The sequence below is a fragment of the Herpailurus yagouaroundi genome, unplaced genomic scaffold (genome assembly GCF_014898765.1).
Source record: "Herpailurus yagouaroundi ecotype Mexico unplaced genomic scaffold, PumYag 140, whole genome shotgun sequence".
NCBI lineage: Eukaryota > Metazoa > Chordata > Mammalia > Carnivora > Felidae > Herpailurus > Herpailurus yagouaroundi.
The window spans coordinates 34103028-34120553 of NW_024412395.1; the positions used below are offsets into that span (position 1 = coordinate 34103028).

At 39.8% G+C, this 17526-nt stretch overlaps 1 protein-coding gene across 2 annotated transcripts; it reads right to left on the reverse strand.

Moving 5' to 3' along the window:
• Positions 1-739: 739 nt before the first annotated feature.
• Positions 740-15877, reverse strand: RBM43 (RNA binding motif protein 43). 2 transcript variants are annotated; one of them, XM_040475029.1, is made up of 4 exons: positions 12165-15877; positions 5411-5627; positions 2674-2762; positions 740-1891 (listed from the first exon to the last, which is right to left on the reverse strand). In XM_040475029.1, the coding sequence occupies exons 1-4, from the start codon at positions 12165-12167 to the stop codon at positions 1142-1144; spliced, it is 1059 nt and encodes a 352-aa protein (XP_040330963.1). In that variant the 5' UTR covers positions 12168-15877; the 3' UTR covers positions 740-1141. The 2 variants fall into 2 exon arrangements, with proteins under 2 accessions (XP_040330963.1, XP_040330964.1); XM_040475030.1 differs by lacking the exon at positions 12165-15877 and adding an exon at positions 8076-8326.
• Positions 15878-17526: the final 1649 nt, after the last annotated feature.

The window sequence follows — 17526 nt, forward strand, 5'->3', positions numbered from 1 at the left end:
AAGTGCACGGTGGCCATTAGCACCCAGTGACTAGCAGGTTACCCCAGCTACTCTAACGCATTTTGTAATGGAATGTCTCTGGTGAGACACTTCCTCTGAACAGATTCCTCCAGCAACCTAGAGGATGGATTTCCAGCAAGATCCCCTGGCACAAACCCTCCAGCAAGGTCTCAGTCCTGGGATGGGGGGCGAGGGGGACTCTTCCATGGTGCTCTGCCTAAACTCTTCTTAAATCTGCTATTCCTATGTTTTTTAGAGTTCTCTTTATTTCTTCCTAGCCAATTCCTCATTATTCCAATACCCTATTACAATTAACAATTTTTTATATTAAACTTTCCCTTTTCATATTACTGCGTGCCTTCTCTCTCCTGACTGAACCCAGACTGAGACAAACTCCTAGGAGCAAAATAAAAATGAAGCACTTTTTAAATTTAAAGACATCTTATTGGGCACTTGATGTAAAGAGCAATTTCTCATTGACAAAAACAACAATGAAATATTGTATCCTAAAATATGGAAATACAGGGTGCCTGGGTGGTTCAGTCAGTTAAGCCTCCGACTCTTGATTTCATCTCAGGTCATGATCTCAAGGTTTATACGTTTGAGTCCCACACTGGGTCCCAAGCAGGCTCTGACAGTGTAGAGTCAAAATAAATAAACTTAAAAACGATTTTTTTAAATAAAAGATGGAAATACTTGGGATTTAGATGGCTAAGAAAAATGAAAACATAGAGAGAGATTTGTCTTGTGATTTTCTTTTCATCTAAACAGTTCACATCATCACAATCACATTTGTTTACTTTGAGATGAGCAAGATACATTCTAAGAATTTGGGGTTTCAGGGAGAGTGAGATTTCTTCAAAGTTTAATGAGATTTTTTTTTCAAAGTTTTAAGACTTAGATATTATCTTTGTAGTCAGATAGGCCAAGTTTAACCCCATTCTTTGCCTGCTCAATAACTCCGGACAAATGTTTTAACTTCTCCAAATCCTAGGTTCTTCCCCTAGAACACGAGGATAGCAATGCCTACAATGAAGGATGGTTGTAAGGATTAAATGACTAATGTGCATCATACACAGCATCGCCTCTGCTCAGTAAGGGAGAGTGACTGCCACTATCAGTATTGCTGAGATTTTATTACCTAACTTTTTAGCTTTATTAATTTCATGATCTCTTTTTTAAGCAAGTATGTGTCAGAAGAAGATCCTATAATATCAATGTGCGTCTCGTAAAAATTAATCAGAACCTTAGGGTACCTCAAACTTACTTGTTCACAGGCCGACTTAATCCTTCTTTTATCTCTATTCTCCTTTCCTTTCAAAAGAAGTGTCTCTTTTTTAAGCTCAAAGTGAAGAGCAAGTGAATATTCCTCAATAAGTGCTTTCACAAGCTTTGCATTGTTTGGGTGAGAACATTGTTGAGCATTTCTTATACAGATTGTGGTGATTTCACCATCCACTCTCTCCTGACAGAAAACATGACATTTTTTCAATGTGCTTTCATAAAATCTGCTCTTTTTCAGATAAAGGAATACATCTGTATCGAGAACAAGTGTTTCTCCGCTCGTAGTGGTCTCAGGTACTGAGGACCCGGGTGACTCTGAGGAGTTACTGCCTCTCTGGAGATCCCTTTTGGGGCCCTGGCTTTTCCACTTCTCCTCACTGATAAAATTCCTGTTTTTTTCTAAAAGAGAACTTGCTTTTAATAGCAAAGTTTCTTTAAGCCTCAGGATATCCAGAAATGACCCTTGCACAGAGACTCTTCCATTGGGTTCCAGAGGACTGAAGGATAAAGTTGGGATTTTCCTTGTCAGGTCCGTTACCAGACTTTCTAGAATGACTTGACTCCGAAAAACAGAAAGATCGAGGATAGCTTTTACAGAGCTGAAGACCTAAAATTAAACAGAGAGAAATGAAAACAGCACTGTCTAGGGGAGTGAACAACATAAACACATTTTTTCCTGCCACTTTCTCCATCTCTACAGCAGTTGCCCTAAACCAAACCCCGCCTGCCCAGCACAGACTAGTTTCGCGCGCCACAGCAGGGATCTCACAACCCCATCAAGGCCATAATGTTCAATTTGGGATTCCCGGTCCCTCAGTGCATTTCCCAAAAAGAGCTAGTCAAATATGTTTTAGAGGCAGAATGTTATTTGAACCAAAGTCTTAAGCAAAATCCATACACTGTTATGAGGTACAGATACACAATGTTCTGGTTCTTCTCTATGGACAGGAGTTCCCCTGGAGAGTCCTCCAACTTAAGGTCATCAGATGACGGCCCAGAACCCTGTGTTTCTCAGTGAATAGTTTCAGACCAATGAATTTTAACTTTTTCCTCTTAATTCTACCTTTCCTGCCTCTTTGAAGCTCCTTTTTAATGTTCATCCTACTTTTTTTTCTTCCTGAAAATAAGTCTTTAGGTATCTACCTGACATCCTCCATATAAGCATAAAAACTCTGTGTCACTTTGAAAGCATCAAAAGGCACACATAGGAACATGAAACAGATGAGGCAATAAGCCAAAAATTTCAAGACACAGGCTTGGTGTTTAGCACTCAGGTTAGCAAGTTGGCATTTTCTTTTGTAGGAGTCGTGAGATGAGAGTGCTCTGTGTCTCCTGTGTAGGGAACACACAGAAGAAACAGGATCCAGGACTGTAGGCATCACACCTTACCTTTTCACCAAAATGAGAGACTGTGAATTGAGCAGGTCCAACCTTTTCTGCCTGACAGTGTTTCGGTTTTCTGCTGACATTCTTTGCACCTAAGTGGAAACACTGCCATCAGAAGTGTTTGCAGCCTGACACACTAATAATTAATTATTAATAATAGAAATGTTCAACTCTATTATTCAACATGCCTAAGATTTTTTTCATTTTCCTCTAAATTCAACACTTAAATAGTTTTCCCTTCTACTTTAACAGATTAAAGTTGATTTCATGTGTACATTTGATCCTAATCATATTTTTAAAACCACACAAGTGTGTGTATATATATACATGTGTGTATATATATGAATGTATATACGAATAGAAAACAAAAACCTAAAAGTAAATCTTCCCTCTATTAATTATGGCCATAAGGAGACTTCACCTTCTTAAATTCAGAATACCACACTGTCTTTGTTCTCCTCTAATTCATGGTCTCCTTTGCTAATTCTCCTTCTCTTCTCATTCTCTAGATGTTAGCATGCCCCAGGCCTCAGGACTTATACCTCTTTGCAAACATACACCCAACCCCAGAGTTATCTCAACAATCCCACCACTTTAGATACTATCACTAAATGCATCATTTCTGGGGCACCTGGGTGGCTCAGCTGGTTGAGCATCTGACTTCGGCTCAGGTCACGATCTCACGGTTTGTGAGTTCAAGCCCCACGTCAGGCTCTGTGTTGACAGCTCAGAGCCGGGATCCTGCTTCAGATTGCGTGTCTCCCTCTCTCTCTGCCCCTCCCCCACTCATGTTTTCTCTCTCTCTCTCTCTCTCTGTCTCAAAAATAAATAAACATTTAAAAAAGATTTTTTTAATGCATCATTTCCAAATTCTCTTTGGCCTCCACTTTCATCTGCCAGTGGAAATCTCTACTTTATTATCCTAATAAACATCTCAATGACCAAAATTCAAATCTTGATAACTATTCCCCTTCCAAAAGTACTCTTCCTCCAGTGTTCCACATCTCAGAAAATGACAGCTAATCCATCAGCAAATCCTGAATGGCCACCAGTTCCCAGTCAACAGCCCTGTTACCACCCTAGTCAAAACCAGAGATGACCAGGAACTCGTGCTCTCCACGTGGCTGCCAGAGCCACCACCGAAGAAAGGGCAGTCACATTTTATCAGTCATCTGCTCAAAACCCACCGATGGTTTTCCATCTCACCCAGAATAAAATCCAGACACCTTGCCTTGACTTATAGGCTGTTTAACATTATCTGGTTCCCAGCTACCCATCTAACCATATCTCCTTTTCCTCTCTCCCTTGCTCACCCCACTCCAGCCACTCAGGCTGCCTTGCTGTCTTTAAAATGCCCAGCATGCTACCCTCTCAGAAAATGTTTCCTAGTCCTTCCCTTAGCCTAGAATGTTCTTCCCCCTTATCTGCATGAGTCATTCCATTATTTCATGCAGGTCTCTGCTCAAATGTCACCTAAAGAGTACTTCCCCACCCACTCTATCTAATAAAGCAGTACTCTCCATCACATTGTATCCCTTTATTCTGTTTTATATTTTTCATAGCACTCATTACATGTTAATATATACAAATAAATGTATAAACATAAAGATAAATATATAATGTATAAATATATAAATTAATCAAGCACCCAACATATTATATATTCATTTATTTGCTAGTTTATTATCTGTCCACCTGCACGGATGTAGGTTTCATGAAAGAAAACATTTTGCCTGCTTCACTCATTGCCGTATCCTGAAGGCCTAGAATGGTGCCAGGTAAATAATAAGCAGTCAAAAATATTTGTGAACAAATGAATGAATGAGCCTTCCCTTTCTCTCTTTGGTTCAATGTTACCAGTTGAACGTTTAAAATATTAACTTCCAAAAACACAACAATCCCCTGAGAGAAATAATAAGGAGCCCTTCCCATGCTCCCTACCATAACATCCCCATTGAGAAGGAATGACTTAACTATGGTGACAGGTAAAGGTGCTATAATCTATAGTCTTAGGTTTCTCTCTAGAACCTATCTTCCCTCAGGAAAAGCAAGTTCTCTTCTGCTTCTAACCCCATAGAGTATTTTACCTCCAAGACGCTGGCATGGAGACTCATCTTTCTTTGGCAATATATTTTGCCAGTTGCTAAGCTGTAAAGAAGGCTGCCCCTCTCCATGAGGCTGGAGGGATGAATATCCCCTGCAGATCCAACCTCCTCACCTATGTCAGGGATGGGATAGGAACAGAATGGCTCAATCTGATCTCAGATCCAAGCTATTCATCCAATCCAACTTTACCGGTGATAAAGGTGATGCTATATTAGAATATCTTTTTTTAGGTTTGAACAAAGAGAAGCTAATGGTATGACTATATTGCTGAAGCCACTTGAAAATTCAGAGTGATCATATTTGTGAGATTATAGATTCTTGGGGGCTTCATTTCTTTTTCTGTATTTTACAAGTTTTCTACAATAAAATGCATCACGTTCATCCCAAGATCCAGACAGATTCTAAATATAGAAAGAATTCTTCAAGAATTTGGCAGTTGCTAACAACTTTATCATGAGCCATTTTCACATACATTCTTGTTAATACAATATTGTACCAATATATTCAGAATAGAATAATATTTTCAAAATGCTACTTTAAACTCTACCAATCCCATGAATCATTTTAATGAAATTCAGTTCTTGATTTCATTACAGAAGTATTTCTAAAATTACAAAATTTGATTTGGAAATACCTTTTTTCTCTTTGAATGTCACATTTGCAACTCCCCTGCCCCTGGTTCTTGTTGGATGTATCACATGTTCAACAACTCCGCCTTTATTCTTAATATCTTGAAAGTGAGTCTTCACTACTGTGGTCAGTAATTGATCATTAAAAAGGCCAACCGGATGACCAGCAACTTCAACCATTCTTTCAGAAGCTTTGGAGTCCTTGCCTTTCAAAACTGATGCCTGTAAGAACAATAGTAGGATACTCTTTAAATACAAAAATAAGATTCTCCTTAATATAGCCATCATCACACACCAGTGGAAGAGAGTATATTTTATTCAATAAAGGTGCTAGTATAGCTGATCAGACACTTGAAAAAAAAAAAAAAAGGACAGATCCTTGCCTCACGTCATATACCAACATAAACCCCACATGAATTTGAGGGGTACAATGTAAAAAGTGAACTCAATTTTTTTTATAAATGGAAAACATTAGTTAATATTTGCCTGATTTTAGAAAGGCCTAAAAGTAATAGCAATCACAAAGGAAGAGATCAAGAAATACACATTGTAAAAATTTAAGTTTGAAAACAAGTCAAGCCAACCACAAAATATGGTAGTTTGAAGATGGCTAGATGTTTTCTTTATATATATAATGTATATATATTATATATATTTATATTTATATTATATATATTTTTATATTTATAAATTTATAAATAAATTTATATTTATATATATTTATATATTATATATTTATATTATATGTTTATTATATATAATTTATATATGTGTAGTATTTATATATTATATATTATATATATTTATATATATATACAATATATATATTATTTATTGCCACATTGGTTTCCATACAATACTCAGTGCTCATCCCAACAGGTGCCCTCCTCAATGCCCATCACCCACTTCCCCTCCCCACCCCCCATCAACCCTCAGTTTATTCTCAGTTTTTGAGTTTCTTATGGTTTGCCTCCTTCCCTCTCTGTAACTTTTTTTTCCCCTTCCTCTCCCCCATGGTCTTCTGTCAAGTTTCTCAGGATCCACATATGAGTGAAAGCATATGGTAGCTGTCTTTCTCTGCCTGACTTATTTCACTTAACATAATACTCTCCAGTTCCATCCACATTGCTACAAACGGCCAGATTTCATTCCTTCTCATTGCCAAGTAGTATTCCATTGTATATATAAACCACATCTTCTTTATCTATTCGTCAGTTGATGGACATTTAGGCTCTTTCCATAATTTGGCTATTGTTGAAAGTGCTGCTATAATCCTTGGGATACAAATGCCTCTGAGCGTCAACACTCCTGTATCCCTTGGGTAAATTCCTAGCAGTGCTATTGCTGGGTCATAAGGTAGATCTATTTTTAATTTTGTGAGGAACTTCCACACTGTTTTCCAGAGCGGCTGCACCAGTTTGCATTCCCACCAACAGTGCAAGAGGGTTCCCGTTTCTCCACATCCTCTCCAGCATCTATAGTCTCCTGATTTGTTCATTTTAGCCACTCTGACTGGTGTGAGGTGATATTTCAGTGTGGTTTTGATTTGTATTTCCCTGATGAGGAGTGACGTTGAGCATGTTTTCATGTGCCTGTTGGCCTTCTGGATGTCTTCTTCAGAAAAGTGTCTATTTGTGTCTGGCTAGATGTTTTCTCAATTGTACAGTCCAAAGCACATAACCCGCTATGAAACACATCCCCTACTTTTTTTGGTCAGAATTAGAAAAAAAGGGCCCCATAAAAAATAAATAAATAAAACCCTGGCCATAATGGTGGGGCTGCAGTGAAGTAAATCCTGCCTTCAGGCACATACGTGAGATAAAATTCAACAACTAAGAGCATATGGTATTGAAGACCCCGCCACTATGCTGAGCACAGAGCACCAACTGCAAGTAGACCCTTCCCTGAGCTCACTCTCTTCGAACTTCTTACATTATTCAGGTAAAGGGCTTCGGTTTCAATGTTTTGATTTGTTCCCCAGCCCATTTAGGGAAGTGGGCCTATCAGCTGTTCTCAGTGCTTACATAGGTAGTCCAGCCTGATTATAACACAGCTCAGACTTAATCTATCCTAAATTACCTCCAGGGAAGACAGGATATCTCATAAGGCTAACAGATCACAAAGATGTGTAGGGCTGTCAGTTCAGAGGACTCTGTACTCAGAATAGGATTTCGCTGGGTGTAAGCTAGCTATTTCTGACCTCCGGTCAAGAAGACAGTCTAAGTACACAGCATCCTGTCCATCCCAACAGCAAGTAAAACAATAAAAGTAAAGAATAAGAATAAAAAGGAGAATAAGCCCAGTTGACACATTTCTGGAAGACTGAAAATATATAGAAGTATGAGAAGGATAAGAGAGAGAAAAGGATCTAACCCTGAACAAGGAAAGGGGGTTTCATGGGAAAGGTGACAACAGAAATGAAAAAAGGGACCAAAACCAGAAAGATCAGTTGAAAAACTAGTGGCAAAACAACTTCTCCAGTTGTCTCTCCACATTCCTTACCCTCCCTGCATACACACACACACACACACACACACACACACACACACACACCCAGTGAAGGCAGCTGGGTGACAACCTGTGGCTGGGGTGGAAGAGGGGCCGGGGCAGATGACTTAAAGATTATTTTACCTTAAAAAAAACTAAATGAACACTTAGGGAGAATCTGACCTGCTAGTCTGGGTGCTGGCACCTATAGCAAGTCTCCACTACTTTCTGGCATTTGAAGGGACTCCAACCTAAAGATCATAAGCAAACTGAAGTGTGGCACGATTTGAATTAATTTATACAGTACCAAAAATTGCCAGTCCAATTGACACTGCTGCTGGGAACATTTGCCTGTCAAGTGGAAAAGGAAAAATACACATGACATTGGACTAAAAGGAGAAAAAGTAATCACAGCACAGTACTAGGCGCGGCTATAAACAGTATTTACTATTTGCAAAATAATGTAAAAACTCCTATTGGTTTTTTTTTTTAATTTTTTTTTTCAACGTTTATTTATTTTTGGGACAGAGAGAGACAGAGCATGAACGGGGGAGGGGCAGAGAGAGAGGGAGACACAGAATCGGAAACAGGCTCCAGGCTCTGAGCCATCAGCCCAGAGCCCGACGCGGGGCTCGAACTCACGGACCGCGAGATCGTGACCTGGCTGAAGTCGGTTGCTTAACCGACTGCGCCACCCAGGCGCCCCTAGACTAATTTTGTTAAGTCTCTGAAATACTAAGATTTAAGTATGACTACAGAATAAAATGGAAACATTCAACCCTGCCAATTTAAGAATAAAGGCTGAACTAACAGAAGTTGAGAAAAAAATAATCTCCTCTTACACTACTGAAAAGCAGGCCATTCTATCAAAATTTTAAGAATATTTTGGAAGCTACAAAAATATGCCATAGGAAATTTTTAAATAATATTAAAACTTTCAAACTTGGAAGGTAGGAAAAGGCAGATATTACTTAAGTGAAATCCTCATGTATCATAGTAGGAATTCAACAGAAAATGATGAAAGTCAATGATGCCTGCCCCAAGGATATATACTCTCTCAGCATCTCTTTGGTATTTCAGCTAGTAGTTGTCAAAATCAGGTGGCAAGGGGCGCCTGGGTGGTTCAGTCAGTAAAGAGTCCAACTTCAGCTCAGGTCATGATCTCATGGCTTGTGAGTTAGAGCCCCACATCCGGCTCTGTGCTGACAGCTCAGAGCCTGGAGCCTGCTTTGGATTCTAGGTCTCTCTCTCTCCCTGCCCCTCCCCCACTCATGCTCTGCCTCTCTCTTCTCTCTCTCTCTCTCTCTCTCTCTCAAAAATAAATAATAAACATTTTTTTAAAAAGTGTTGAGTAGTATGTTGCAAGGTACTTAAAAATCATCTGTGTGCTCTAGTAATTCTTTCGTTAGGTGTTGATTCTTTCACTTGGTGATATTTGCACTTCATTTTATGGCATTTACATTTTCTCAAAAAATTGGTGGATTTCGGTTGTAAATAATTAATTAATTAAAAAACTAAAAATAAAAAAAAAGTGTTAAAATCGGGTGGCAAAAATGCACCTGATGAAAAAGTGTTTTTAAGTTCACAGTGTACACTTAATTTCTTAGACTATATAGTGTCTTGTCAATTAACAAATACAGTAATACTACAGTTAATATAATACAGTAATACAAAATACAGTTAATCAGTTAACAAATACAGTAATAACTAAGCATGTGTTCTATGTGTGGCAATATAATGGGTACCATAGATGACACATACAAAGAAATAAAACATACCCCGTGCCCTAAAATTTGGTTCCCCCATAAAAATTTACTGAGCTTTATTATGTGGGGATAGCCTTGGATAGGCTTTAGGATTACCAATATTTAAAATAAAGGCCTCTACCTTATGGATGAGAGAGGGATGCAAGAGAAAGGCAGACACATAAATACATCATTTCAACAGAGCTTGGTAGGCACACAAAAGGAGACATATTTCTCTACACAGGAAAACAGACGATTTGAGAAGGATACAAGACCATCCAAAATAAAATGCTAAAATATACAATAGATACCATCCAGGATTAGGAAGCAAGATTACCTCTGGCTAAAGCAGTCAAAGGAAGCTTCATGAAAGAAAAGCCTTGAAGGCTGAGGTCAAATTTTAATTAATGGTCAAATTTAATTTAAAAATGCAAAAGAAGGGGCGCCTGGGTGGCGCAGTCGGTTAAGCGTCCGACTTCAGCCAGGTCACGATCTCGCGGTCCGTGAGTTCGAGCCCCGAGTCAGGCTATGGGCTGATGGCTCAGAGCCTGGAGCCTGTTTCCGATTCTGTGTCTCCCTCTCTCTCTGCCCCTCCCCCGTTCATGCTCTGTCTCTCTCTCTCTGTCCCAAAAATAAATAAACGTTGAAAAAAAAATTTAAAAAAAAATGCAAAAGAAGAGTTCACAACAATAGCAAAGGGACAGAGGAATAGGAGACGAAAATGGCTCATGTTGAGACATATAAAACAAAGTGTCTCCTAAAAATGAAACTCATAATAATCTATCAAGTATTTGTTACAAAAGATACTTTTAATGGAGGAAAACATAGTTTTTTCAAATATTCACAACTAGATTGCATAGGAAATAGTAAAAATATATGTGCTCCTCCATCCTAGTCCCAACTGGTATGACATAATTATCCCAAAATAGTTCTTCCTAGCAGAGGAAAAGAAATGACAAGAGATTTTTCAGGAATTCTACTTCACAGGAGATTTGTCTGTATACAACATCTGGCTCTAATAGTCCACACCAACCTCAATGGTTAAATGGCTAGTAAATTAGCTTCCTTTTTGCTTTTCATCAACGTCAAAGAAAAACTTTCAATAAATTTAAATTCAGGAAATCTTACTCCACCTGTGCCTTCATCAATACTAACACCATTATTTCTTTATTCAAGTGTCTGCATTTAATTTATCCTTGAAATTAAAGGAACTTCTCCCTGACAGCTATTAACCTCTTCTATCCAGCAATAAGAAAAAGAGATGTCTTGAAAATAGCTCTTGCAACAGTCACCACAGAGATACAGGATTTTGAAGCAAGACCAGCATTTTAGCCAAGAGGTATTAAGGTGATGACATTTTCCAGTATCAATGATATATTTTAAGATACTTCAGACCATAGTGTCAGAAAGCCAGAAGATATAAAGAAAAACTGTTAGTTTTGTTTTTGTAAGTAAGGCACTAGACAGAAATAATTATTCATTCCTTGCATCCATGTATATTTCTTTTTTTAAAAAATCAGTTATTTTCTAATTTTTTTTTTCAACGTTTTATTTATTTTTGGGACAGAGAGAGACAGAGCATGGACAGGGGAGGGGCAGAGAGAGAGGGAGTCACAGAATCGGAAACAGGCTCCAGGCTCTGAGCCATCAGCCCAGAGCCTGACACGGGGCTCGAACTCACGGACCGCGAGATCGTGACCTGGCTGAAGTCGGACGCTTAACCGACTGCGCCACCCAGGCGCCCCTAAAAAATCAGTTATTTTCATTGACGTTGCCTTTACTGCTACCAATAAACAAAATCATACTGGAATCTAGCAACTGCTTTGGCATTTCCGGGACCCTAATAACTAAAGGCCCTGCCACTGCCTTCAAGCGCCTGATGGAAAGAACACAGAAGGCTCAATCTTGAACTTGCTAACAGTTCTTGCTAGCCAGCACAGATGGCGAAAACACAGAGCCCTTTGTGCCTGGAAAAAGAACTAAGGCCACCAGAGAGAATTCCCACTAATGCAGACAAGACATCAGGATCCCTTCCCAACTTGAGTCCTTGGCTCGAATCCTTCTTGCTGGCCCTTTTCAAAAGGAAACAGCGGCCTCTATTTCTGGGTAATTTTCTCCGCTCTTGTTCCCCAAGGAGTGGGAGGAGTGGGAGGCAACAGTTAAGCCCAAACACAGCCTGCGAAACTGCTCCTCGACGAGACAGCTGTGTCCCTGACTACGAGACACTGGCTGAGGGAGGCGACCGTGGCGTTCTGTCCCTTTGGAGTTGTGCCTGTCTCGCACAGCCTGCTATGAATTTCAAGCGCGCGCGACACTGCCACAGGAGCAGGTGCAGAAAAGTCAGGGCAAGGTTTGCCGGAGGGTTGGCCTCCGCGGCAGGTGGCTCTCCGCCAGCACCGGGCCTCCCCGCGCGCCGCGGGCGACAGCCTCTCACCCCCGCCCGCCCGGCTCCGCGCGCTCCTGTGGGACCGTGATAACAGGAAGGGAAAGACCCTGACTGGTAAAAGCCAGAACAAAAGTAACTTGCCATGGCGGAGAAGAGACGCGCCTTCCGCAGCCTGCAGGGCCCAAATCTAGCGGAGCACAGGCCACAAGGCTGGCCGGAAGAAGGTTTTGCTTTCAGTTCTTTGTTGACGCTAGCCTGGAGACGATGTGGAAAAAAAAACAAAAAACAAAAAAAAACCTGCCCCTCCACCGCATCCCGCTGCTCTGCGCCTCTTGGCCTCCGGGTGAAGCTCAGACCTGGGATGGCTGCTGCCTCTGTAGTCCCATAACTTTTGAAACCACGCTGGAGAGGGGCCAGAAGGAATCCCCGGCAGTACTCCGGGGCTTCTCCCGCTGCTGTGTCTGTCCCGCGCTCAGTGGAATCTGGACCGTCCTTTCTGCGCCCCCACTCGTGGGACTCGTGAGCCCCTCACTCGTGGGACTCTTCACCACGCCACACCTGTTCCCCCCACCAGCCCAGGGCCAGTCGCGGGGCGGCCAGGTGCACAGGGCACGGGTTGAAAAGCGCTCGGTCCCTGTCAACCTAGCTGACCTTGCACAAGCCATTCGGACTTCAGAGTCTGGCACCTAGAGGGACACGAGTAATCTACATACATGGCTTCAAAGTCAAAGACAGCAGGAAGAAGAAAGGCAAATGGCTGGCAAATACAAAGAAGCTCGGTTCCACTCCTAAGTAAAGAAATACAAATTGAAATTATAATGAGATCCCTTGTTTCCACCATGAGGTTGGTAACAATTAAAAAGTGCAGTAATACCCAGTGTTGGCCAGAGTGTGAGGAAGAATCCATACTGCTGCAAGCATTGACAGGTGCAAACATTTCTAAGGATTTTGACCCCTTTCAAAATGTAGTGAAAAGTGTGAAAATGCACATATCCTTACACTTAGCAGTTGCACTTTAAGAACTGAAGTTACAGTGCACAAGTGGAAGTCTTCTTCTCCTTATGAAGGCTCCCACATCACATAAAATTTATATTAAATACATTTCTGTGCTTTTCTCCTGTCAATCTGGCGTTGTCAGTTTAATTTCCAGATCCAGCCAAGGACTCTAGGAGGGTTGTTTCCTCCCCTAAAGTGCCAAACAATCCTTGAGGAAGCCTGACTCCAAATGTGGCCAAAATAATTCTAGCAGCTTATTACTGAAACTGCATCCAAAAAAATATTTTAATCCCTTACAGCCCCAGTTATGGGGCCTCCCATCTCACTGTACTTTTCTCTGAATCATAGCTTAAGGAAAATCAAATTGGTTGACACTTTCCTGGATATTTTTGTGATACCAAAAAACAAAAACAAAACCCATTATTGATATTTCACCTCTATCTTGTTAATTATCTAATTTCAAAAGATGTAGCATACATTGTGAAGATTTCTAAAAACAGCATAAAAAGAAAGTCACTTTTAAAGGAGTAGTACTCAATGCAGAAAGGGGAGCAACAAAATAGTCCTTATTACATTTTTAATAAAATATAGACCAATGCCTGCCTTTCTTGAAAGCAATTGTATCCATACACATGATCCTTAAAAGAATTTGTATCCTTCACCCTATGAACCTAGTAATTATCACCTTGAAATAGGATCAGAACTGCAGAAAAAGATTTATATTAAAAGATATAAAAGGATGTATACACATCATAGCACATATACATGTGAAAAACTAGAAACAATCTTAATATCCTACAATAGGGAAAGAGTAACCCTAGAAATAGGGTATGTTCACAAAATAAAATGTGATATATGGTTAGGAAAAAAAATTGGAAAGGAGGACATAAAAATGTTACCATTATGTGGGTGTGAATTTTTGACAATTTTTATTATTTTCATTATATTTTGTGTATCTTTCAAGTATGAGCATCTTTTTTTTTTCAATACCAACCAGATATCATTAATGCCATTTACTGTACAGTTTTGGCTTTCTGCCTTCCAAGCATATGATAGGATTGTACATCCAAGCTCCTTTACGGTTGGGTGGGGCCATATACCTAGTTCTGGTTGAGAATGAAAGGGTCATTCTGGACCAAGAATTTAATTACCACTTCAAGACCCTTCACAGCTCTTTTCCTCTGGTATGATATACACCAATAAAGATGGTGGCTGCCATTAGCTTGGGTCCCTGCGTGTTTACCATGAGCATTCTTTTTGTTGACCCATCATGGACATGTAGCATAAGCAAAGAGTAAAATTTTGTGTTTTGGTCTCTGAAATTTAGAGATAACTTGGCACATGAGTATCATGTAATCTATCCTGATTGATACAGAATTGGTATTCTGAAGTGGAGTATTGCTTTAGCCAAAAGCGGGCCGGGGGGGGGGGGGGGGAGACAATCCACGACACAATCTAAAATACATGGCTTTGGTTTAGGGACAATTGGCAAGTGATTAGAAAATAATTATCAGAGATTAGAAGGATGGCGATCCATATTATACAGTGGAAAACATTTGGTAAAACTGTCACATGTGATAGCTTGGAAGGCAGATATGTACCTAATTAGCTTGTTGTTTTTTTTTGAAACAGGGTGTGAAAAACAAAATTAGTAGCATATGTCTGTTACTACTGAGTGCATTTGACAAAGTAATATAAAAAAGAAATGAGCTTAGAAAAGAATCAGCCATTTTGAATGCCAGAATGAAAGTATATAGAGAAAGTCCAGAAATATGGGAACTTGTAGGATTGGAAGGAAAAATACTGCTCATTTCCAAATGATAACACCTTTGAGTAACAAAGACTGATTATAACTCTGCTTTATTGGGAGGCTCAAATCAATGATCAAATCAAGCTTTGGATCTCTGAACGGGTTTAAGGTCCCTCAGAACAACAACAACAACAACAGCAACAACAAACAATTAATGTTCTGAATTCAATAACCCTTTCAACTAGACAAACTAGCTAAGGGAAAAGAAACTAAAAGTGGCCTGATACCCACAATTAAGTAAAGATAGGGAGAGAAAAGAACAGGGAAGAAAGTGGAGAATTACAGCAACTGTAAGAAGTCTAGAAAAAGCTGCCAGTGTGGCTGTTAGCACAGGTAAGCTCACCCCAAAAAATAGATAAGCCGCCTACCAAGTTTTTGAACTGTACCAGCCAACTAGCCACCAGCCAGAGTAAAGAGACTATAATGGTTCAAAACTTTAAAAACGTTGGTCCCAAACATGGATCACATTGATCACAGTGTACACAGTAAGCAAGCTTTTCAGCTTCCAAGAAGGATATATTCTATATATGGTAAAGGAGGATAATGGAAAAAGAAGAATGTCCAGCAACTATGAGGACAATGAGCAAGAGAAGAATTTCCAGAGTGGAATCATGGCCTAATCAAAATTCCACACCCAGGGTGTATGGAGTATATATCTACTCAGGGAGATGGCAGAATGGCTTTGGTCTAGAGGCCACTATATGTCTCCTATTGATCTCTTTCTCCAAATGAGAGAGTTTATTGCAGTTATCTTGTTCCAGTTCCACTACTGAATACCGGGGGGGGGGGGGGGGGGTCCGGGAAAAAGAGGAGTAACATTCAGACTTGTTATAAAAACTACCACACACCGCCTAGAGTTCATGCACTTTTGAGTTTGATGCTATGACTTAGGGCAACTTTTTGGTGTGAGTGCATTTTGCGTATGAAGAAGAGTGATCCAAATATTGATGATCAGGGGCGCCTGAGTGGCTCAGTTGGTTGGGCATCCGACTTCAGCTCGGGTCATGATCGTGCAGTTCACAAGTTCGAGACCCGTGTTGGGCTCTGTGCTGACTGCTCAGAGCCTGAAGCCTACTTCGGATTCTGTGTCTCCCTATCTCTCAGCCCCTCCCCTGTTTGTGCAATGTCTCTGTCTCTGTCTGTCTCTCTCAGAAATAAACATTGAAAAAACTATAAGCAAACAAACAAAACAACAAATATTGATGATCACTAGGACAGGAAAAACTACATTCATTGATATTTTGGCTCAACTATATCTGGTTCTTCTCATTTTTACAAGATATAATTTTCTAGTTCCATTCTCTTTCAGTGAGGTCATATGACTATTTCTGGCCAATGAGATGTGAGACAAAATGACATCAGCACTTCTAAATTACCACATTTAATTGCTGGTGCAAGACTCTGCAGACTTCATTTTTCTCCACCTCCACGATTTGGGAAGCGTGTCTTGAGACTGGGCCTTAAGTGATTAGGACAAAAAGACTCCCCCTACCAACCTCTGTTGAACTTTCAACATGAATGAGAATTAAACTTTTGTTTCATTAAGCCTCAGAGATTTGGGAGGTTGTTAATACAACAGAACCTAAGCTATCCTGACTGATAAATCTACAAAGGGCAAGAGGGATTCATGATTTCACATAATTATCTTTCCTGACTTATATGCTGACAGTGTCTTTTCATACATTAAGTAGAGCTATCTCTTCCTAGACAATCTAAGGCTTCCTAACTTAATACGCAAGGGTCGATATCTTTTGGCAAATTCTCAAAGGAAACTTTCTTCCTGTAAAATCTCTAAAACTCTAAAAGTAGACAGGAGAGCCAATGGTTGATTTCTGAGATCTGGGCAGATCACACAAGGGTGGAATTGGTGAAAGGAGCCCAAGTCTGATTTTCTATGGTAAGTAACATTTGTCAAAAACATTTATCAAAAAATTGTGAATATTTAGAATTGAATGAAATTATCTATTTTGCTGCTGAAAAAATGCTCCCAAAAGAAACAAAAGTGATTATTCCAAACCTTGCCTTAAATATTAGGAAAAGATTCTTTCTGATTGTCTGTCTGCCACAGGCTAAAAATCATACCTTTTGTGCCAATCAAAATTAAATAAGGTTCTTCAAATTTTTCTCAATATTTTGAGCTTGAAATAAGCTTACTATTCCCAAAGAACTGATATATGAGACATTTTTCCCCTAAGACAGTGAATATGAAGATTTATTATAAATTTCCAGTTTTTAGGCACCATCTCTCATTCTAAAGAGAAATGTGAAAGCAACGAGATCTTCTTTTAAGTTCATTTATTTTGAGAGAGAAGGAGAGAGACTGTGACCAGAGGAGGGGCAGAAAGAGAGAGACAGCATCCCAAGCAGGCTCCACACTGTCAGCACAGAGCCCGATTCAGGGCTCAAACTCACAAACCATGAGATGATGACCTGAGTTGAAATCAGGAGTCAGATGCTTAACCGGCTCAGCCACCCAGGTGCCCCTTTCCTTTATTTTAGATGGCAGGCAGCATGAGTTAAGTTTAGGCATAGAATCTTTTTCTAAAGCTTTTTATTTCTGCCAGCATTTTAATATAAACTTACTTCTGCCATTGGCTCCTTATGAAACATAACATGTTAGGATAAAAGCTGTTCACATGTTCTTTACTAAGAAGAATTTTACCTTCTCTGAATAGAAACCTTGCATTTTACTGTTTA